The following is a 24,715-nucleotide window of genomic DNA, read 5'->3' on the forward strand; positions in this document are numbered from 1 at the left end:
TGTTCCATGTCCAGTTCTAACTGTTGCTTCCTGACCTGCATGCAGATTTCTCAAGAGGCAGTTCAGGTGGTCTGGTATTCCCATTTCTTTAAGAATTTAAAGTTTGTGGTGATCCACACAGTCAAAGCCTTTGGCATAGTCAATAAAACAGAAGTAGATGCTTTTCTGGAACTCTCTTGCTTTTTTGATGATCCAGTGGATGTTGGCAATTTGCTTTCTGGTTCCTCTGCTTTTTCTAAAAATAGCTTGAACATCTGGAAGTTCACAGTTTACATACTATTGAAGCCTGGCTTGGAGAATTTTGAGCATTACTAGCGTGTGAGATGAGTGCAATTGTGCAGTAGTTTGAACATTCTTTGGCATTGCCTTTCTTTGGGATTGAAATGAAAACTGACCTTTTCCAGTCCTGTGGTCACTACTGAGTTTTCCAAATTTGCTGGCATATTGAGTGCAGCACTTTCACAACATCATCAAGCCCCATCTACTCGTCATCATTTTTATATATTGTTGAGTTTGATTTGCTAATCATTTGTAATGGATTTTCATATCTCCGTTTATGAGGGTTATTGGCCTGGATTTCCTTATTTTGTAAGTCTCTGCTTTTGTTATCAGTTAATACTGACCTCATAAAATGAGTTGGAACATGTTCCCTCCTCCCCTATTTTCTAAAAGTTTGCATAAGATTATTGTCTAGTTTTTAATTGACAGTATTTATCAGTAAAGACTTGATCCAATTTCCTCCTTTTTACTCCATTGCCACAGATTTCTTCTAGGATTTCACTAATTCTTACTCATTCTGATATCATGTCTTTCTTCTCATGCCCAGAATATATGCAAGAAATCTACTAAGTCACTAATCTATTATCATCACTGCCCTCCTTAAACAACTTCCTTGTTCATTGTGTTGTCTTCCTTGACCTCTTATTTAACATGTAGTGTTATTCAGAAGAGCACTTAAGACCTGTTGCAACCTGGATCCAACTTCCCTCTTAAATCTCATTCCTCTCCACTAATCCTTCAATTTTCAGTTCTTGACTATTCATCGAGAATTCCATACTTTAGTAGTTTTGGTGGCTTTAATGTTAATGTCTGATCCTGAAATATTCTATTCTCACTTTTCAACTTTCCTCTTAATATTGTCTCATTAGTACAGCCTTCCTTGATTCCCACAGGCATAATTAGTTTCTGTCTCTCCAAGGTGTTTCCATCTCTCCAAGGTGTGGCCACAGAAATCTCTGCTTGTACCTCTGCTTGCCTTTGGTGATGCTTTGCTTTAGTTTGATGTGTATCTTTCACCTGACTCTAAAAATCCATATTTCTTTCTTTCTTTCACAACCCTTAAGAGGAACTCAAGAAATACTTTTACTGATCTAGATTATTGATCCAAATCCTCTTGAATGTTCTTGGAGCTCTGGTCTTGTCCTGATCTCTTGATGTTTTACCCAATTTCTGAATTTAGGTGAGGATTTGAGGATTTCAGTTAGATGGTCCATGTTTACATTAATCTAATGTTTTAATTTTAATAGTTTTCCTTTTTTGGGGGGCAAAGGGCACATGGCTTGGAGGCTTTTAGTTCCCTGACCAGGGGTTGAACCTGTACCCTTAGCAGTGAAAGCATGAAGTCCTAACCACTGGACTGCCAGGGAATCCCCCAACTTCTCTATTTTCTGAGTCTTAAGTTCTTTCTTCAGTTACTCATTCTCCCCTTCAGTTCCACTCGGATTGACCTTTGTATTGCTCCTGCCTACTCATTCCTCCTCCAATGAGGTTCTAACCTGATGTTTTCTACCTTATAATACCAATATCCTGAAGTTTCAGAGATATCCTAGCATCCTGTAAGATAGAATGATCTGACCTAGGCTCATTGTTACCAAGCTTGGCTTCAGTGTTAGCAAGTTGAGTGCTTCACGTTAAGTGTTCATAATCTTGGCTCTACCTAAAATGACACCTAACATGTCTTCTTCCCTCTGGAAGTGGGTTAGTACCCTTAGAACACGGCTTTCCTAAGTGGATGAACTGGTCTGGGTAATGACCATTTCCAATCAAATTGTGCTATTCTCTTTTAATATAACTTGTGTTAACCTCTATCTTTCTAATTAGGAGTTATCTTTCTGAAGACATACAAGTCTGGCCAAGTCCCGAACTACAAGTTTTCATGTATTTGTTCTTATTTTTCCTTTGGCTTCATAAGAAAAAAAATGCCTTTTTCCTTCAAAAAACAAATGGCTTTTTCCTTATTGGATTTGAAGAATCCATGAAGAGTCATGCATACCACCACACATGTCCTTTTATGTACACACTCAATTTTTCCAATCCTTCTCAATCTAATGCAATGTCCAGATCCTCTATTCACTTGAATATTCTCTCTTAGATTAATCTGGCACCACTTAAAGGAGTGATTTTAGTGACTGAGTTGAGTCAGGTGTAGAGAAATTTAAGAAGAGACAGAAATTTAAGAAGAGACAGAGCTGAAGGTAATCTCACTAAGGTGAGATAAGATATGGATGGCAATACCTACAGGACTTGGCCTGCCCTTGTGTCTGCCATTTTGAAATCTAGCACAGGAGACATTTGGCACTTTCTCCAGCCTTATTCCATGGCCAGACTCTCTCTTCTTATAAAGTCTGTCTCTTATTAATCCATTCTTCCTCTCATGGTTCCACCTGTGTCATGGGGTCATATAGGTAATATTGTAGCTGGTCCTGGTGTTGTTCCCCCCACCCATCTCCCTGCCCTCCTCTTACCTTCCCTAAATCAGGTTGCTTGGCCATCAAATTAGGTGGTCCCATTTCCCACCACAGGACATCTCTCCTTTCTTCTGGTTGCAGGCCCTTAGCCCTCTCTTGACATGGCACCCTGGAGTATGATGTTCAAAACATTCCTCATTGGGGCTATTCCCTGAGGACTCAGTATTAAGAAGAGACCTTGTTAGACCTTTGTTTGAAGAGGGAGCAGAGTACTAATTGGTATCTGGATGGTGGGAGTTTCACTTTGGATCCCTATAGGCAGAGCCTGAAAAGGTACCCATTAAATACCCTGTTCTTGGGACCTGACTGGTAGCTTAACTTCTCTCATCCCTCTGAAGGTCAGTGCAGCTCTTTGGTGAGTAATGTTTAAGGGTAGGCCCAAAGAAGAGAGATTCATATAGGCTACATCTACAACTTAATTTTCCCCCCAACCTTCCCAGATCTGGATAATCTGATAGGCTGTCTGGGGGTAAAAACGCATTGTATTGATATCAGTAGGGAAAAGGGGAAATATCACCAATACTGATGATTTGCATCATCAGAGATCTATCTAGACCTTTTGTGTTGTATATGGGCTTCTCTGGTGGCTTATGTGGTAAAGAATCTGCCAGCAATGTGAGAGACCCAGGTTTGATCTCTGGGTTAGGAAGATCCCTTGGAGAAGGGAATGGCTACCCACTCCAGTATTCTTTCCTGGAAAATCTCATGGACAGAGGAGACTGGCAGATTATAGTCCATGGGGTCGCAAAGATTTGGACACGACTGAGTGACTAACACTTTCACATTGTGTCATATACAACGCGGGGGAATTGGGTGTGTGAGAATTACTTCCTCCATAGCAGGCAAACATCCTGTTGGTTCTGGCTCAACAGTAAGTTATTTATAAATTGGCTTCTCCTTGAAGCCTGCAGGGTGAGCCTTAGGGAAACATTTATGGAGGCCCCTAAATCTGCCTCCAGGAATCCTCTAGCTCCAGGATTCTTAATCTCATTTTACTACTTCCCTGATGGAAATAAAGGAGTTGAGCTTACTGGGTTAGACTTTCCCTTGAGGCATGAGGTTTATAATGAGGGACATTTGCTGGCCCCCTGAGGGGATAGTTGGGCCATTAGATGTAATTATTTCCTACACAATCATGAAGACACTGTTTCATTCACAAAGTGGTCTGAGGCTTAAGGTTGGGCAGCATTTTGGATAATCTGAAGCAGGTGCTCAGGTGATCAAAGCCACATTTCTTGACACCTTCCAACACCCCTTCCCTCACAGCACCACATTCTGTGGATGCTTGAGGGAAACAATGTGTGTTGGGAGGGATAAAAGAAGCATTATCTGGGAGGCTATAGTGTTTTTGACTAGGTGGCTCGGGGTTACTACTAAACAACATCCACCCATGGGGTGAATCTACCTTCTTTTTTTTTTTTTTTTGAACCTATCATCTTTTGTCAAATCACTAAAGTTTCTGTTGCTCTTTATCAGATAACTCCTAATGCATCACTTACTTCTTATAATTCAGTGACAATAAAATTACTGTTTTTAGCATTTGATAAGGAATTTTCACATATGTCACTGGATTCTCATAATGATCCTGTGAGGTAGGTTTTAGTATATTCCTTTCACATGTCAGGACACTAAGGCTTGAAAATGGTTAAATGCTTTGCTTAAAGTCACACAGAAAACAAACGGCAGAAAAAGTACCTAGAACCAGGATCTTGACTTCCGGTCCAGAGTTTATTCCAAGACATCAGAACTACAGGCCCACTCAAATCTCCTTATCTTCCAAGCCCTTATGCCTTCTGTTGTTATCACATAGTCTCCTTAGCAGCTATGCTTTAAGGTATGGGCAACAGTCATGTAATTTCTCTTGGAGAGAAAAGCAAAATGTTCTTGGTCATTTTTAATCTGCACTGTTCCTTCTTTTTTTAATTTCTTTTTTTTTTTTCAAATTGTAGTATAATTGCTTTACAATGTAGTGTTAATATCTGCTGTAGGACGAAGTGAATCTGTTATATGTATATAATGTAATATCACTCAGGAGTAAAAAGGAATGAAATTGGGTCAATTGTAGAGATGTGAATAGACCTAGAGTCTGTTACACAGAGTTGAGTAAGTCAGAAAGAGAAAAACAAATATTGTATGTTAATGCGTTTATGTTCCTTCTTTTCTGAGTTATGCTCCTGGGCTAACTTCTGCTCCTTTCCCTCATGTTTAGAGACTCCTTCTTGCTGCCATTGAAAGTATGAGATGAAACCAGCTGTAATGTCTGTGCCTGGAATGTGAATCACTCTTATGCTCCAAAACCCTCTCAGACCCTGGGCCCAGGTCTCGGCATGTCCTTGTGTCTTTCTTTGACATGAGAGGATTGTGGTACTGCAGATGTTGGGGGATGCTGGAGAGACACATAATCCCTAAATCATTCTTCATCTGCCATGCTATTTGGTTCCTGTACTACCCACTCCTGTCCACAGTGTCCTGGGTGTTCTTCCTCTGCTCCACAGCAGTGACTGTTCACTCGAAGACAAGATGATAACCTCCTAGCTTGTGAATCAGTGGCTATGAAATCTTGTCTGATTCTGCCACTAATAACTCTGTGACTCTGGGTTTTTTGCTTATTTCTAGACCTTAGTTTTCTAACCTACAAAATGATGGTTTGAGCATAGTACATGCTGGGGATATGTGTAATTCTGTACACGTTATGTGATTACATGAAAAACTGAACTGGAAGGTATATCTGATCATTTTATTTCCTGTTCTCAGCAGTATAGCTGTCATATAGAGTTTTTTACTTTCATATGATTATTATTAAAAAAGTTTCTGTTTATTCCAGATCACCACAACTCTGAACTTTGTGTCTACCCCTGTACAATACCACCTTGAAGGAGAGGGAGATACAGGAGGTGATAAAATCAGACCTCTATTATGATTTTGGGGAAAGAAGCAAGATATGCATTTGTGAAATGATTGGGGAATAATCCAAGGAAGAACCTAATCAGTGTTGGAGTCATCAGGGACCATTTATTCTGTAACCTGGAAGTCAGTGGAGTTTGGAGAAGTAGAATGTCTCCAAATTAAGGAATTTTCCACATGTTAGGATTTGGGGCAGTTTCAGATGAAGGTTGGTTGTATAAGACTTATATGAGATCTATGCTGATTAGATTCAGAATTTGGGAATAAGAGAACGATGGGAAGGAGTTTCACTTACAACAGTTCCTGGGCATCTACTTGAATCTGTGATTTGCTTAAATTACGTGAATTGCTGCAGGTCACAGATACAATAGGAAGTATAATTCTAGAAACTGGTTTCTGCTTTTTTTTGTTCAATGCATTTCCCACGGGACCAAGCTGACTTGCCTCTTCTGTGTTTAAGGATCTTGCAGAAATATTGACTAAATTGAAAATTACTTTTGACTATTTTCTTAGAATAATGGGGGAAGACTGATGGTGATAGTGGAGTTAGTGAGACCACATATCCTGAGCTTCTAATCTCCTCATTGAATTTAACCTGCTTGCTTTTCTTTGCAGGGGCACCTCACACTTCTAAGTGAGATGACCACCATGACTTTTTTCAATAATTCTCATCTCTTCCCACATACTTTCTTCTTGGCTGGCATCCCAGGACTGACTGCTGTCCACATTTGGATCTCACTTCCCTTTTGCTTCATGTTCTTCCTGGCAGTGACTGGGAATGGTGTCCTGCTTTTTCTCATCCAGACAGAACACAGTCTTCACCAGCCCATGTTTTTATTTCTTGCCATGATCTCCTTTGTTGACCTGGTTCTCTCTCTCTCCACTCTGCCCAAGATGCTGGCCATTTTCTGGTTTGGTGCTACAGCCATCAGCTCCTATTCCTGTCTTTTCCAGATGTTCTTCATCCATGCCTTCTCTGCCATGGAATCAGGAGTGCTGGTGGCCATGGCCCTGGACCGCTTTGTGGCCACCTGTAACCCACTACGTTATGCAACCATTCTCACCCCGGTAGTTGTTGCCCAGATTGGAGGCCTGGTGGTGCTTCGAGGTGTGGGTTTGACCATCTCCTTTCCAAGCCTGGCCTATCGGCTGCCCTACTGTGGCTCCCACACAATTGTGTACACCTACTGTGAGCATATGGCGGTGGTGAAACTGGCGTGTGGAGCCACCACCGTGGATAACCTCTATGCCTTTGCTGTGGCGATCTTTCTTGGTGCTGGGGATGTGGCCTTTATTGCCTACTCTTATGGGCAGATTGTTAGGACCATGATTCATTTGCCTTCATCTGAGGCACGTGCTAAAGCAGGCAGTACATGTACAGCTCACATCTGTGTCATTCTCTTTTTCTATGGACCAGGCTTTCTTTCTGTAATCATGCAGCGCTTTGGCCAACCCACAGCCTCTGCTGCCAAAGTCATCCTTGCCAATCTCTACTTGCTCTTTCCCCCTGCACTGGACCCCATTGTCTATGGAGTCAAGACCAAGCAGATCCGGGAGTGCCTGTGTAAAATTCTAAGTCTCAACCAGATTGATCCCACCTGAGTGTAGTTCTCATTAGTTGGACCTTGGGGGCCAAAGTGACCCTTCCCTGTGGGATGGGAGCCCCATTAGACCATGCCACTTACCTGGTGGGGACAAAGAAGAGAAAACAAATGAAGTTATCCTGAGTGTTTAGAAGTTGGGAGATCTCTTCTGAGACCTATGGCGTTTAGATATTTGGATGAAAATCGAGAAGGGCTGGGGTGTATCAGTTGATCAATCAGCAAATAATTTTTTGGATACCTTTCCCCTTAAAAGTTTGCTATTTACTTGTCTTGACCAAATAAATGCATCGGGTAATTAAGAAATAACTAGACTTTAATAGATCTGGATCAAGTGACTCAGCATTTCATATGAAAACATGGGCCACCTCCCACCACCATGATGCTGACACATAGCTTGTCTGTGAAATCAGTAAGTCTCCCTCTATCAGAAAAACCTTGGCATCACAGAAACTGGGGTGGCAAATTCTGGAGCTACATTAAGTCTTAAGATGATGAGAGAAACTCTGTAAAATATTCATGTTCCATCTGACTCCAAAATTGCCAATAATGTTTGAAATCTTTATTCTTTGTATTTTTCTAGCCTGCTTTTGAGATGGATGACCCTCCATGGCTCTTATAGTATTATGTATTTTTAACTTCTCAGGTTAATGATAATTCTTTATTTCCTCATTTTTAGTCTCTGGTACAAAGACCTGAGTTAAAATTTATTGTACACAGTAATTATTGTTCTAATTCTTGCTTTGTTTGTTTATTTTCTGTCTTCATTTCTAACACTCTTGCTCATTGTCTTCCAGTTTCTACCGTTGGTACTCACTGTAATGTTTATTGTATGCTCTTAGGTATTTACACACTCTTGCAATATATGCAGTGTTGAGTGAGTATTATGTATTTGTAATAACATGTTTCCTTCTTTAGTTCTTCAAGAGTCCAACTTCCTCCATTTATGTATTGTCTGGGCTCTTCCTAATGGAAATGCATCATCCTGTCCTTTTCCTTGCCATTTCTACTCATCTTGAATTTCAATTCAAACCTCGCCTTCTTGAGGAAGACTTTTTTGAACTAGATAAGGTCACCTGTTTTTTGAATGCAGAGCTTTGTGTGTATTTCTTTCATTATCCATCACTGTTTTTCTCTATATATACAGATTGAATGAATGATCTCTGTCCCCCATCTCTAGTAAATTGTGAGTTAGATGTGTTGTATTCTTATCATTGTACCTGACACATAATAGGCTCTCAATAAATGTTTGTTCAATAAATACATCTCATTCTTTTCATGGACTGTGTCATCACTAGCATATTTCCTCATCAATCACATTGTGTTTTTCCATAAATGAACACATAAATTTTCATAAGTGTAACAGTAGTTACTCAATACATTTTTATTGGAGAAATTAAATAAATTGTCACAAAAATGTCATTGCCATTGCAACTACTGTTTATAGTACTGTCTTCACTACCATCGTCATGACTAAGGACACGTTAACTTAGTCTTTTCAGGAGTTACAAGTTCAACTGGTGGTATTTTGGATACTATACAAACATATTAGAGGACATGTTTATAACACAGACTCTCTGCTGTGCAGAAGCAAGGAATAAAGAGAAAACTAGCATTTGTCTTTCTTTTTTTTCTTTATTTGCTCTCCTTTTCTTCATTATTTTCTTCCTCACCCTGAGTATTTACCAGGCTATCAGTGTGATGATGAAATGAACTTGAAAATATAAAAATTATGATAAAATGTGATAGTGATATGGTAAAGATTGGTTCTAAGTTTTAGAGCATTAATTCTCAATGGGAGGCCATGGGCAGAGATGGGACATGGGTTAGACTGAGTTTAAATTGATGCTATAAATGACCAGAGTTTAGAGACTATGAGTCTGAATTGTTGGGTGGATAAGTGGACCAGGATTAAATTTATAGTCCCTACGGGGAGTCTGCCTCAATCCTTCTCTGAAGTGGTTTCTGTTCTATGCCACACTGTATGATCCCATATTTTTCTCTGTTAAATATTAATCTTCAATATTATTAGTAAGAAGAAAGCTTTTCAAAGAAAGGGCAAAAAGAGAAGGACCACCTTTCTCTTATCCCTGCTCCACTGATGGGAGTGGAAGAAAGATGGGCAGAAGAGAGGGAGCAGCCAAAGCTGCTCCATCAAAGCTCCATCAGAGATCAAAACTCTCTATTGATGGTAGTTATCACTCAAACCTCCATCCACCTAAGGTATCTCCCTCTACAGCCCTGTGGCTGCTCCCTCTTTGTATTGACCTTAGTGTAAAGTCTTGATAATATGAGCAGCTCTTGTTGTTTTCCTCTTATTCTGTGGTACCCTGAAGCTTAGAGAATAGAACTGTATTATACATAAACTGTGTCATTTAATGTCTACTAAATGTGTATGAAGCTGGTGCTCTCATAGTTCTCATATTTTTCTAATTAAAATCTTACACTTCCTACTGAGTGGGGAACATCCATTTTCTCACACCTCTTTTACCTCTGATTTGGAAGTGAGTTTACTGTTCTTGTTCCCAAATGCAGTGTTCAGTTCATTCTTTCTTTTTTAAAAAAAAAAACGACTACCAAACAAACAAGCACAGACTGGTAATTTTGAGGTTCGTGTCATTCACGTGTATCATCCTCTACCTCTTCCCATTACTAATATCTCTTCTTTCATCAAATGATGACTTAATCATCTTTTAATGACTTAATATCTTCTTTATTATTTAGCTACCCATAGTCCTGGAGGGAGACTTCAGGGTGAATGACCCATTGAACACTCTAGTTTTTCTTATTCTTCATTTCTTTGTTCCCAAAGATCCTATCTCATTTACCGATTCCCATGGAGTATACTTAGACTTGAACCTCATTAAAGATTGCTATGCTTGTTTCCAACAGATGTCCCATCATCTATGCTTCATTCCTTCCTATCTATACTCTTAGTATGATACTTAATAATGAGATTCTGATTGTGTTTCAACCTTCTGCTTAAAATCTTCATAACTTTCTGATGCCCTTTAAAATGACCTAATATGTGCATGTTGCAGTCTTACTTACAGGCCAGGCTAAGTTCCTAAGAACTACATTCCCCAATGTCATGATTTCTTCAGGTCTTTGACAATACCAAGCTCCCTTGTCTCCTGCCTCAGGGATTTTGTATCCTCAGCTTACCCTCACCCCTCTCGTCACTTTTAACCCATTCTTTTGGTCATGAACTTGAATTTAGGACAGCTTCCCTGAGCTCTCCAGGCTGAGAATGTTCTTATAAAACATTTTAGTTTTGACTTATAATACTTATAACTTCTACTAGTTATTCCTATGATCATGTATCTAAAAGTATCATTCCATGATCTGTGATCACAAAGACCATTTTGTCCCATCAGCTGTTGGTGGCAGTTTTTTTGTCCAACATCTATTAGAATACTTAGATTTGGTAGATATTTAATATCTATTGAATAAATGAATAACTGAGGCTTCCTGCTAGCTATAAGTGAAATTTTTATAGACTGGAAGAATGAAAAGACTGCACTTAAAACTTTATTCCAAAGGAGAACATAGTCCCTGGGGTGGACTGGTAGCTGCTTTATCTGAGATGGGACCAAGGGAAGAGCTTACCTGGTGACGGAAAGATATGATAAAGAAGATCTTAGCCTACCTCATTGGAAACTTCCTGGGATGAGTTGTCTGAGATGTGTATTTATCCTATACTTGCTATAGTATTGAAGTTGATGTTTGTATGCTTGCCACAATTCCCCAAAGAGAAGCAGAGTGCTCAATTCACCTGAGACAGGTGGCGTTTATCTTAGGTTAAGTCCTCTAGAATAAACCTAGTGCAGAGATTTGTATGTAGGCGGCTTATTTTGAAGTATACTTGGAAATAACACCTGTCAAGAGTGAAGGAAGCAGGATGAAGCAGAGAAAGAAGTTAAACTGTGATCCAGTTATCCCAGATGCTGATTTTGGTTCCATAGGGATGTTCTTGAGCTGGGATGGTACTTCAGTGTTGTTTCATATAGGAGAAAATATGTCAGGATGTTGTATTTGTACATAGACCAGTCACTGAGCAAGATCTACACTCAGGAAAGAGAAGCAATTTTGTGTGAATCAGCTCTTTGTCCAAAGGAATGGCTCAATTATTATAACTTTTAGCACACAACATTCACAATAGATGAAGGATAGAACATACTGAAGTACAAAATCCACTAAAGTATTTATTGAGTCTGAGTTTGACCTGTGAATATGAGAAGTCTGAGCTTACACAGCAATGTGGGGTTTCTTAGCTTCCTGAACATGAGATTTCTTATCATAATAATCAGGATGTACAGGCTTAGGAGTGATGCCCAACACTGGACCAACATTAGCCATCTGGTCAGGGGTAGGTACCAGTCCTTGCTTATGTAATCAGCTGTCCCTGGGACAGCAGATTTAGCTCTATGTGCCTCTAACCAATCGGGAGGTTACTTTTGGCTCTATTCAGATGGGTTTGGGTGGCCTCTGGGACCTGCCAATTGGTAATAACATCTTCCTTTCTCAGTACCTTGTTCATAGTCACCAGGACTGCTTTGGAGAAGTATCATAAAAGGTTTTGCCTTTGAGGGTAAGATTACAGAACCAGCTATGAGTTTGTGTATAATTTATAGTATAACCGATATACATCATTTAATTAATATTTATAAACACTTGTAACACTTAATATTTGCTTTACCATCAGATGAGGCATTATAGACAGAGAGTTTAAGTATCATACCAAGATTTCATTTATAGAATGTGAAAAGTGCAGAAATAAAATTTTAATCTGTCTTCCTGCACAGCTTGTGTTAGCCTGTTACATCATGAACTCTCTGCCAGCTAGCTGATAATTATAAATTTCAATGAGACATGGTCCTTTACTTGATATAAATCATTAAGACACTGAAAGAATCTCTATGATATAGATAAAACAGAAAATTGTGGATGAACAAAGAAGGATAATGAAATAAAATGCTCATAACTCAATCAGTGGTTCAAACATAGTCAGTGAATCCTTTTTTAAGAGGCAGAAGACAGTGGACTCTGAAGTTTGAAGAAACAGCAATTCAGATAAAGAGGAGGAGAAAGAATACATTAAAAGGCCCATGTAAAATAGGATGGTATACTCATATAATTCCAAAAACATAAAAATGGTTAAAGTAAGCTACACATGTGGGAATGTATTAAGTACATGTCAAAATGATACAAAAAGATAGACTTTGAAAACCTTGTATACCAGTCATAAATGTAGGTTTTATTTCACAGATCAAATGAACTAAAAAAATTTAACTGTAGGAGTGACATGAAGACATCTGCATTTTAGATGCATTTAAAAACCCTTTGGCTTGAGAATAGAGAGTGGATTGAAAGGATAAGTGATAAAAGCAGAGAGATTTAAGGAAACAATACAGTTTGGAGGAGTAAGGAGTATGACCTAAGCATTGACATTGGGGGTTGAGAAAAAAAAGTGGGTATAAGAAGGGTTAAAAATCCAGTCAACAGACGCTGTGAATAAGTAAAAAGGATGAGAGACAGATCTGTGCATGCTCAGTCGCTCTCACTGAGTACTGTCAGAATCTTTCTGTAACCCACCAGGCTCTTCTGTCCATGCGACTTTGCAGGCAAGAGAGACATAATAAGCTGGGGTAATTTCAAGTTCGTATATTGGGTTGAATAGGTTGACAGTGATGTAATTCACAAAAATGTGGCAAAAGTGAAGTAGAGCTGATTTAGGAAGAATAGGTAAGTTAATTCAATCTTGAATATGTTGAGCTTGTGGTATAGATATTTAGGAAGCAAGTGGAAGAGTGGATTTGTGTTTCAGAAAGATATTTGACTTAAAAAAGCTGGTTGGAAGTATATAAATTAAAGTATATAAATACTTAAACTCATGTGAGCTCAATCAGGGATAAAGTACAGAATATGGAAGAGGGGAAGGAGTGAGTCCTTGGAATCAGTAACATATAACTAATAGGTAGACGGAGAAAGCGGTGGACTGGGGATACACGAAAAACACTGGTAGAGTACTAAGTCGTGAAATCTGAGGAATACTAATTTAAAAAGTAAGAGACTGGTATATAGTGTTGATCAATGCCAAGGGGCAAAAAAAGAATTATTCTGTGTAGACACTTGCAGATTAGAAGTAATTGAATGTTTGAATTTCAACATATCTCTAAAAGCAGTCTATGCTTACCCTTATCCCTAAAAGAAACTAGTCTCCCTTAATTAAGATATGTGGATATCTTGCCTTTGCTAAATTATCAGAAGAAAAAGAGATTTTCCTCCTAGTACCTGATTTTATTCCCTTGTGTTATAGTTTAAACTTCTTTCTTCATCTCATGAAGATGGTAGCCAGATCTGGACAATGTGATAATCCATAAAGAATGAAGAAATCATGATTTTGGTGTTTTTTTTTGCCCCTTCCCTTTCCAAGCCATTTAGATGACAACCCTGAGGAATTCCAGCTGGAGGCTGATCCAGCCATCCTTCTTCCTGATCGGCATCCCAGGTTTAGAGGAAAGCCAGCACTGGATAGCACTCCCGCTGTGTGTCCTTTACCTCCTTGCCCTCCTGGGCAATGTCACCATCCTCCTCACCATCTGGACTGACCCATCCTTGCACCAGCCTATGTACCTCTTTCTGGCCATGCTCTCTGGCATTGACCTGGTCCTAGCCTCCTCCACTGCACCCAAAACCCTTGCAGTGCTCCTGGTTCACGCCCATGAGATTGGGTACACCGTCTGTCTGATCCAGATGTTCTTCATCCACGCGTTCTCTTCCATGGAGTCGGGTGTACTTGTGGCCATGGCTCTGGATCGCTATGTAGCCATTTGCCACCCTCTGCACCATTCTACCATCCTGCATCCCAGGGTCATAGGGCGCATTGGGATGGCGGTGCTGGTGCGGGGGCTACTCCTCCTCCTCCCCTTCCCCATCTTGTTGAGGAGACTTGTCTTCTGCCAGGCCACCGTCATAGGCCATGCCTACTGTGAACACATGGCCGTGGTAAAACTCGCCTGCTCAGAAAGCACAGTGAACCGAGCCTATGGGCTGGCGGTGGCACTGCTTGTGGTTGGCCTAGATGTCCTGGCCATTGGTGTTTCCTATGCCCTCATCCTGCAGGCAGTGCTGAAGGTACCAGGGGGTGAGGCCCGGCTTAAGGCCTTTAGCACATGTGGATCTCATATTTGTGTCATCCTGGTCTTCTATGTGCCTGGAATGTTCTCTTTCCTCACTCACCGCTTTGGTCAGCAGGTGCCCCATCACGTCCATGTTCTTCTGGCCACACTCTACCTCCTGGTGCCACCTGCACTCAATCCTCTGGTGTATGGGGTGAAGACTCAGCAGATCCGCCAGCGAGTACTCAGGGTGTTTGACATAAAAGGACAGATCTGAACACATCCCAATCATTTTCTTCAGAGGCCCCTGTCATATACTGCCAGGAGCCCATGGTTGGTCTTCGCCATATGGATAGAGTCCATTGTTATTGTGAGAAATCTTTCTAATCATAATAGTCTCATGGCAAAGAATATCATGAACACTTGGCTCCACAGCTGATTGGGATGTTCCTAGAGAGCCTAATTGTGAATATTTCCTCCATCCTTTATTTCCTAATCCAAACATTTCTCTTATTCCTGGTGATGGAGGGGTCTGGGGCTAGGAGAAACAGATGATGGCTCTGGATATGCCATTTTTTTCTATCTAATGACTGTGCAACATCTCCTAGAGCGTGTATGGGAAGTCCCAACGTTTGCCTGCTTTTAGAGTGTCATGAGAACTTGTAAGTGCTGTGAGCTTCAGGTCGCTAGGCTCCTGTGTAGTAAGAACCTTTCTCAAATCATCTGAGACAGTCACAATGTGAGAAAATACCTTTTACTGAAATATAGGTGTTATTAACAAACTTACGTGGAACAGATACTGTAATAGGGAATAATGTGATATCCCTGAATTTAGTGAAGAAACACATGTGAATAGTGGTTTTCTTTTTTAAAAGATCTGTTGTATTTCAACGTTATTGCATTTTAATTTACCTGTATTTTTCTTTGGATAAAGAAGGAATAAGATGAAGTATTCAATTTATATATTTTATAAGTATTAATTTAACCAAGCAAAAGTAACCATGTAATTATTTGTATCTCAAAACTATAACATATGCTAGAATATGGTGTTGATAAGCATAGGTTTGTTAGTAAATTTAGAAGCAGTTATGCCACTTAAACTGAGTTACTTTTTCTCAAATGTTGATATGGAGTGATTTCAATGAGGCCTCCCTCCATCTCTGCTAACAGGAACTGGGTAAAAATTTATAAGAGAATTGTCCTAATTGATTTGTTGCCTGTTTGTAGGATGTTGCCTTAATATTGATCTTAACTATTTTGAGTCCCTAGAAAAGTTACAATGTTTTTTAGTCCTGGAAGAAATCAAGTCACTGGTACCTAGAAGTAAGATGCTCAAGTGATCAATCAGACTATCCTATCTTGAGATTCCATGGTGGTAGAAGTGGTAGAGTAGATGGTTAGTGTTTCTAATTTCTCCTTTCTTTGTAAATTTTACTCCTAATAAGTAGTTTTCTATTATAGAGCTGAGTATGAAGTCTTTAATTTGGTTAGTACATGTGGGTGAGTAAGGGAGGATTTGTCTGAGTTCTTATTGCAGGAGGGAGTACATATTCTCATCACTGTTCTAGGTGTGGGACTTAAACTATGGTAAGTTGTCCTGGGCTTTTTTCGGGCTCCAAAATCACTGCAGATGGTGACTGCAGCCATGAAATAAAAAGATGCTTGCTCCTTGGAAGAAAAGTTATGACCAACTTAGACAGCATATTAAAAATCCTAGACATTATTTTGCCAACAAAGGTCCATCTAGTCAAGGCTATGGTTTTTCCAGTAGTCATGTGTGGATGTGAGAGTTGGACTATAAAGAAAGCTGAGCACTGAAGAATTGATGCTTTTGTTTTTTTTCTTTTTCCATTTATTTTTTATTAGTTGGAGGCTAATTACTTTACAATATTGTAGGAATCGGTGCTTTTGAACTGTGGTGTTGGAGAAGACTCTTGAGAGTCCCTTGGACTGCAATGAGATCCAACCAGTCCATCCTAAAGGAAATCAGACCTGAATGTTCATTAGAAGGACTGATGTTGAAGCTGAAACTCCCATACTTTGGCCACCTGATGTGAAGAGCTCACTCATTTGAAAAGACCCTGATGCTGGGAAAGGTTGAAGGTGAGAGGAGAAGGGGACGACAGAGGATGAGATGGTTGGACGGCATCACCGACTCAATGGACATGAGTTTGAGTAAACTCCAGGAGTCGGTGATGGACAGGGAGGCCTGGTGTGCTGCAGTCCATGGGGTCGCAAAGAGCTGGACACGGCTGAGTGACTGAACTGAAACTGCATTTGTCCTGGGGAAGCCCGGCTATGCTGTGTCACACACACTGGGAAACAACTACTTTGCCACTGAAGGTACTTGGTTTGAGGGGATTACAAAAGGAGTAATTTGCTTTCTCCTTCCATTTATACCACTTTCCAGTGCTTGGAATGTGGATGTGAAGCAGCTTCCTTGGATCAAAAGACAGAAATGTGTGTTGAAAATGGCAGGGCAACATTGTAGAGAAGTCTGTGTCCTGATTCTTCCTGGGCCACCAAACCTGACTTAAACCTGTGACAGAAATGAACTTGAAACTGGTTTAAGGCACTGTATTTTGGGGAGATCTTTGTTACAACATACTAACCTATAGCTTAAGTAGTATATAGTTTTCATCTCAGATCTTTCTAGTAGATATGTATTTCTCTGCCTGAGGATATCTTTTAAAATTTCCTTTTGAAAAGATTTGCGGTTCTTGTCTGAAGGTCTATTTATTTTACTCACATCCAAATTCAGTATGAGAAAATTATTTAAATTATTTTATTATCTAATTTTCTACTGTGTCTGTAGTATATCCCCTATTTCATTCCTAGCAGTGTTTACTTGGGCTTTTTCTCTTTTCCTTGATTACCCATGATAAACATTTATCAATATTATGAAAGTATTTCACTGTGTAGCCATTCAGCTAAATGTCAGTACTGATGCTTTGGATTAACATTCTTATCTTTTCTGCTGGTTCACTTTTTGTCTTACATTTCTGCCACCTCAAAAATGCATTAAAAAGGACATTTAAGAAAAAAAATTACTTATTATAAAAAAATCTATTTTTCTTCATTCTCTCTTCTCTGTAATGGATTCACCTTTCTGTTTGTTTAGCATGGCCCTTCCTTTTTAGGATACCAGTTTTCCTCAAACTATAAACGATATATCTATACATCCTTACTCTTAAGTAATTGTTCATTGATGAGAATTAACTGGTTTGAGTAGGTGGTGTGACTTTCCCTAGAGGCTGTGAATGTCACAGACCCTGTGCCCTGATGGTGGGACTCTAGAGGTCACTAACCAGGGATTTGACCACAGGCAGAATTACCTGTAGGCTGTCAGGAGGAAAATGAAAAGATGTACTGAGTTTCCTCTTCTTTTGCTGAAATTTGTTGTTGTTCAGTTGCTCAGTTGTGTCCAACCCTTTGTGACCCCATGACGGCAGCACACCAGTCTTCCCTGTCCTTCACCATTTCTCAGAGCTTGCACAAACTCATGTCCATCAAGTTGGTGATGCCATTCAACCATCTCATCCTCTGTCATCCCTTTCTCCCCCTGCCTTCATTTTTCCTAGCATCAGGGTCTTTTCCAATGGGTTGGCTCTTGGCATCAAGTGGCCAAAGTATTGGAGCTTCAACTTCAGCATCAGTCCTTCCAATGAATGTTCAGGACTGATTTCCTTTAGGATTGACTGATTTGATCTCCTTGCTGTCCAAGGGACTCTCAAGAGTCTTCTCCAACACCACAATTCAAAAGCATCAATTCTTCAGCACTCAGTTTTCTTTGTGGTCCAGCTCTCAGATCCATACATGACTACTAGAAAAATTATAGCTTTGACTATATGAACCTTTGTTGGCAAAGTAATGTCTTAGCTTTTTTATATGCTGTCTAGGTTTGTCATACCTTTTCTTCCAAGGAGCTAGCATCTTTTAATTTCATGGTTGAAGTCACCATCTGCAGTGATTTTGGAGCTCAAGAAAATAAAATCTGTCACTGTTTCCATTGTTTCCCCACTTACTTGCATGAAGTAATGGGACTGGATGCCATGAGTTTAGTTTTTCAAATGTTGAGTTTTAAGCCAGCTTTTTCACTCTCCTCTTTCACTCTCATCAAGAGGCTGTTTAGTTCCTCTTCACTTTCTGCCATAAGGGTGGTGTCATCAGCATGTCTGAGGTTATTGATATTTCTCCCGGAAATCTTGGTTTCAGCTTATGTTTCATCCAGCCTTGCATTTCACATGATGTACTCTGCGTATAAATTAAATAAGCAGGGTGACAATATATAGCCTTGGCATACTCCTGTCCCAATTTTTTAACCAGTCTATTGTTCCATATTCAGTTCTAACTGTTGCTTCTTTCAGCTTTGCTGAAATAGAGAAGCTTTTATGCCTGGAGCCAGAGATACTACAGTGTATTTTGCTGATCTGTGAAGCTGCTTTTCCATGATTTTTAGCTATTTCTAACCTTGAGAACTGACACTACCTCAGAATTAACTGATTCTCTCTGTCTGCCCTCACAGCAATGACAGGGTTTGGAGAAGCAGCAACATGTCCTTCATTTATAGAGGGAGCTGGTTTCCTTGTCACTTTGTGTGCACAGATAGTAAACTGACCCATCTCTGGCACTACAAGAATAATTTCTTCATCAATTCACTGAATGGTTTTTCTTTTCTGTTTTCATTTCTATTATTCTAAGCTTGGAGTATTCCCTAGATCTCTTAATAAGAACATTTCCTATCTCTAAGTCAAGCTTTAACTTCTCTAATTACTCTTTCCCTAACTCATAATTCTACCGTCCACATTTACATTGGTTTGCAGATTTTTTCATTTTGTTTTTTTATATATTTCCAATCCAATTTGATTTATGGATCCTGAAAAATCAGAAAATATTTGAACCAATCCTTTTACACATCTCTGTATAATAGAACTGTTATGGTTATTTTCATAATTATTTGTCTACTAAATGAGACTTCTGGGAGAGAGAGAAAGTACATAATATTTTCAATCCAGTATCCTGAATCAGAATTATTACATTTTAGATTTGATTTTGTGGTATTAGTAGTTTTGTCTATAGCTTCCATTTTAAGCCATAAGCTTCTGGTAGATAGGAGTCTTTAATGTTTCATTTACTTCTCAAAGCTAAGTGTCTAACTTAATCTCCAATGCAAGAAACATCTTCAGTAATTGTGATACAGGATGAATGCACAAACTTGGTACCTCTGCAGAGAGTGCTTCTTTTATTCTGTTAGTAATTTTTGGTGTGGTTTTAGTTTAGGATTAGGAATATAGACCTCTCATTCTAGAATTAGATGTTCCTCAACTTGGTAGAAACAGGGTGCCTCTTTGAGAGAAAAAAGCTCAGGAGTACTGCTGGAGATTAGAAGTGCAGGTTTTCTACTCTTAATCCTCTCTGTATTCTTGGTAGTAGTGATCACTCACAAGGAGTTAAAGAGGGGCCGAAGTAATGTATGGATGTGAGAGTTGGACTGTAAAGAAAGCTGAGGGCCGAAGAATTGATGCTTTTGACACTGTGGTGTTGGAGAAGACTCTTGAGAGTCACTTGAACAGCAAGGATATCAATCCAGCAAGATAATCAACCCTGAATATTTGTTGGAAGGACTGATGCTGAAGCTGAAGCTCCTGATGGCCACCTGATGCAAAGAACTAACACATTGGAAAAGACCCTGATGTTGGGAAAGATTGAAGGCAGGAGGAGAGATGGATGATAGAGGACGAGATGGTTGGATGGCATCACTGACTGAGTGGACATGAGTTTGAGCAAGCTCCAGGAGTTGGTGATGGACAGGGAAGCCTGGCGTGCTGCAAGTCCATGAGGTTGCAAAGAGTCAGACGTGACTGAATGACTGAACTGACTGAAAGGAATAATAGAGCTTAATAACTTCCATATGCATAGCTCTCCAGTAAGTCATGACTGATATATGTGGAACCAGAGAACACAGAGGGGGCCATCGATTTCATTCCCTTAATTCTAGATCTTAGGATGGCTGCTTACTCCCTCCCCCAGTCTAGGGGGATACTTGATGTGAACATTTGGCTCCAAGTACAAATATTTTTGTTGGTCTTGCTCAGTTTCTGAGTCTTGTCTGACTCTTTTGTGACCCCATGGACTGTAGCCCTGCCGGGCTCCTCTGTTCATGGGATTTTCCAGGCAAGGATACTGGAGTGGGTTGCCATATCCTTCTCTAGGGGATCTTCCTGACCGAGGGATCGAACCTGCATCTCCTGTATTAGCAGGAGGATTCTTTACCACTGAACCATTTGTAGGATCCCCATAAATGGATGAAGATTTAGAAAAATGTAAACTACAAAAAGATAATGGCTGGCTCCCAAGTTTTCTCTGGGAAGCAAATCATGGGTATGTATGCAAGTGAATTTATGAAATTTGAATATGAAACAAAAGAGAGTCCATTGCTGTCCTTATAGATTCTCCAGGCTGTCAGGGAAATGGACAGGTTGGAACATGCTACCTACTCTCAGCCTCAACAACCCCACCCATTACTCCAACAGTCTCTGTCCAGTTAGTGACCTTTCTTCCCATATGGAAAAGCAAGCAAGAGAGAAAAGTGGAGGATAAGGTTCTTCCTTAGTAGGCAGCAGAGGGCACCTTTTCCTTTCTTTGGGAGAGGTTGAAAATGTTACAAGGGCTTCCCTAGTAGCTCATCTGGTAAAGAATCCCCCTGCAATGCAGAAAACCTTGGTTCAATTCTTGGGTCAGGGAGATCTACTGGAGAAGTGATAGGCTACCCACTCCAGTATTCTTGGGCTTCCTTTGTGGCTCAAATAGTAAAGAATCTGCCCACAATGCGGGAAGCCTGGGTTTGATCCCTGGCTTGGGAAGATCCCCTGGAGAAGGGAATGGCTACCCACTCCAGTATTCTTGCCTGGAGAATTCCATGGACAGAAGAGCCTGACAGACTACAGTCCATGGGGTCACAAAGAGTCAGACACAACTGAGCGACTTTCGCTTGATAATGGTAAAGGAAGGTTGGAAAATGTGGAGGGAGGGGGGTACACTTTTGTGCTGGGTCATAAATTATGTCTTAATAAATTTCAAAGAAAAAACCCAACACATATTTAAACTGAAAACAGTAACAATATATGTCATGATAAGGTCCAAACAACCAGAAATTAAACAAAATACCTCTAAATAATCTGTGATTCAAATAAGAAATCATAGAGGATACTAGAAAATATTTCAAACTAATTTATAAAGGCATGTAGTAAAAGTTGTGGAATATAGCTAAAGTAGAGGGAAAATTACACTTAAAATTTTTTTTATTAGGAAAGTGTGAAGATTTAATATCAATTATCTAAGGTGACAACTTAAGAAGTTAGAAAAAGAAGTGTAAATTTAGACAAGGTAAATAAGATAAAGGAATTATTAAAGATAATAGCAGAATGAATAAAATTGGAAGCAGAAACAATAGAAAAAGTTTAACAATTCAACAAAAGAGCAAAATTGGTACTTTGGAAAGATTAATAATATTGATGAGGTCCTGGTAAGATTATCAAAGAAAAAGAGAGAGACACAAAAGATCAATATGATGATTGAAGGAGTTCTTATAGAGACTATAAATCTTGACTTAGGCATACACTTCCTATTTCTAAGCACCTATTCCTGACCCCAGGTTAACTATAACATTGTCCCAGTGAACTCTGGGCTGTCATTTGCAGCTGCAAATGCTTCTGGATTGTCATCTGCCCAAACCCATCCTGTAAGTTACCCTATAATAAACTGATCCATTGGGTATGGAGCTGCCTGCCTTGGTTTTTGGTTTCAAGATACCATCTCATTTCAGTGGGCACTTTTTGTTCCTTTCATCCTCCAACACTTGGTCACTCCCAGAACAGTCCTATTCAAGACTAGCTCTAGGGACAGCTGTCCCAGATGGACAGCTCTGCCAGGTTGAACTGCTGGAAGAAGCTGTGTTCTCCATTCTCTCAGGCTTGGTGTTCTCCCCACTCATTCTATCAAGTATAGTTGGTTCTCTTATCACATAACACATGGATTCTTAAAATTCACTATGCTATGCAAAATCCCATGTGAAAAGCCATAAGATATATGGAAAAATGGAATGAGTAGGATAAAAAAGATAGAAAACAATATACAGTAGCAGAGTTTTTCACATTAAATGGTTAAAAAATACTGCATTGAATACAATGCTCTACTTTGAAAAATGCAGGAAGACTGCTTGTGGACATTGACAGAAAAGTTGCAGCTTGTGAATTATTTTGAAGTAGTAAAAGAAACTTTATTTGAAATTAGATGGAAATTTGTGAAGTGAACTAAGTAAGGTACCTTGTAGCTGTTAGGGATATGTGCATTTGTATGTTTTGTATATTCTTATGGAGGGTCATTTTCAACTTGATGCAGTTTTCTGTGTTCAAATTACAAAAGGCAGGTATGAAATTCAACTATCCTCAAAATGTTTTCTAATATATCACTGGTGTTGGAACACCTTTGCATGTTCAAACCAAGTGATACAGCTAAACTGACTGTATCCTTTTTTCCCACTGTCAACAGTTTTCCATAATTTCAATAACTGCCAAAAAATATCTGTTTCACAAAGTTTCGTTAAAGTCTTTCCAAGTACTTCCCGGTCCTACCCTGGTTTTCCCAGATCTGCCTTTCATTGACCTATTATCTTCTAAGAGGTATCTTGTATATTGCCTTTACTTATTCATTTCTTAAAGCTATGATTGTTTAAAATCGGTCATATTACTACCTTGAAACTGCTTGCTAATGAATGTACATCAAATTAGGTAGAATCCCACTAGAGAGCAGAGCAAATACTCATGTTAGAATAATTTAAGAATGGTTTACTTATGAAGGGACTATTTATAAGGATGTGGTCTGTAAGAGATCCTAAGCAATAGTGCAGTTACTTAGGGCTTGTAACATCACTTGTCAAATGAGTGACTGTATTCCCACAGCACAGATATGTTTAGACATCACAGACCATGTCTTGATACCCAATTTCACAAAAACAAAAGGAGGAGTTGGACTGGGGTAAAATGTCAAGAGGAATGGATTTCAGTCATGCGCTGAGCTAGTGGAAAAGTACTGAAAGGCTTTAGGGGGAGATTGATCAATATGGTATGTCAAACATATTGAGTTGTTCTTGAGACTGCAAAAGCCATCTGTGCTTAAATTAGGCTTCTACTCTCCATAGAGACTGAGAGATGGAGTGCTATCTCCTTTGATGCGTATATATATTTAAAAAATTATTTAATTATTTATTGGCTGCTCTGGGTCTTCATTGCTGCACGTGCTTTTCTCCAGTTGCAGTGAGTGGGGGCCACTCTCTAGTTGTGCTGTGCAGGCTTCTCATTGCAGTGGCTTCTCTTGTTGCAGAGCATGGGCCCTAGAACGCCTGGGCTTCAGAAGTTGCAGCAAATGGGCTCAGCAGTCATGGTGCCTGGGCTTAGTTGCTCTGCACCATGTGGGATCTTCCTGGATCAGGGATTGAACCCATATCTCCTGCATTGGCAGATGAATTCTTTACCACTGAACCACCAGGGAAGACTCGATGTTTATATTTTAAGAGAAAGCTTCCACATCTTGAGAAAGACATTTCTAGGTTGCAAAACTGGGAGGAGGTTGGGAGAAGATTTATGTACATGGCAAAAGGGCAGAGAAAGAATTTACAATTTCTTAAAGTTTCTGAGGCAAATATTCTAAGGAAACTAAGGCTAGGGGCCTGTAGTCTTAAAGAAACCTGTCCAAAGTTTAGACCAAGCCATCTTAGTCATTGGGTGGTTATTATTATTTTTTTCTACTTGGCAATCTCAGAATGCTGTTGTATTTATTTGATGAAAACTGTTGGGGAGTCGCGGGGTGTGCTAGGGCTTGATGTATGGTTGAGCTTCTTTCCCATACCTCATGGGGCATGGCTATTTATAACCATGTGGATCACTGTCCTATTTTCTGACCCAGTCACCACTATTCTGGAACACTCACCCCTCTTGTCTGACTTTTGGCTCACTTCTTGGTCTAATAGTGCACGTGCAAAAGGCTAGTCCTGCCTGTCTAGTATCAGACATTTCTGAATAAATATTATTTTTGTAGCAGTCCTTTCCTGTGCACATTTTGGGCTTCCATTCTTTCCCATAATTTCATCACAGCTGTCTTTCGTCTTTTGAAGTATGTCCATATTTTCTGCTTAATAAACACCTCTCCATTTGTTTTATATCATATTATAGATTGATTTACTATTGAATATCATGTCAGTATGGCTAGTTTTTAGAGTGGAAGGAGGAAGCTACAGTGATTTCAGAGTTTGTCATGTGGATTCAGAGACTTTGGAACTTATTTA

The 24,715-nt window shown here is 39.6% G+C and overlaps 2 protein-coding genes across 2 annotated transcripts; both read left to right on the plus strand.

The window, feature by feature from the left end:
• Window positions 1-6,299: 6,299 nt before the first annotated feature.
• LOC133052096 (olfactory receptor 52N4-like) lies at window positions 6,300-7,253 on the plus strand. The gene has a single exon (XM_061136898.1). The coding sequence runs from the start codon at window positions 6,300-6,302 to the stop codon at window positions 7,251-7,253; it is 954 nt and encodes a 317-aa protein (XP_060992881.1).
• Window positions 7,254-13,649: 6,396 nt separating this feature from the next.
• LOC133072976 (olfactory receptor 52L1-like) lies at window positions 13,650-14,650 on the plus strand. The gene is given in 2 exon segments (XM_061166671.1): window positions 13,650-13,694; window positions 13,697-14,650. Coding segments are annotated over 2 exon segments (999 nt in total).
• The last annotated feature ends 10,065 nt before the right edge of the window (window positions 14,651-24,715 follow it).

Source organism: Dama dama, chromosome 1, assembly GCF_033118175.1.
Source record: "Dama dama isolate Ldn47 chromosome 1, ASM3311817v1, whole genome shotgun sequence".
Classification (NCBI taxonomy): Eukaryota; Metazoa; Chordata; class Mammalia; order Artiodactyla; family Cervidae; genus Dama; species Dama dama.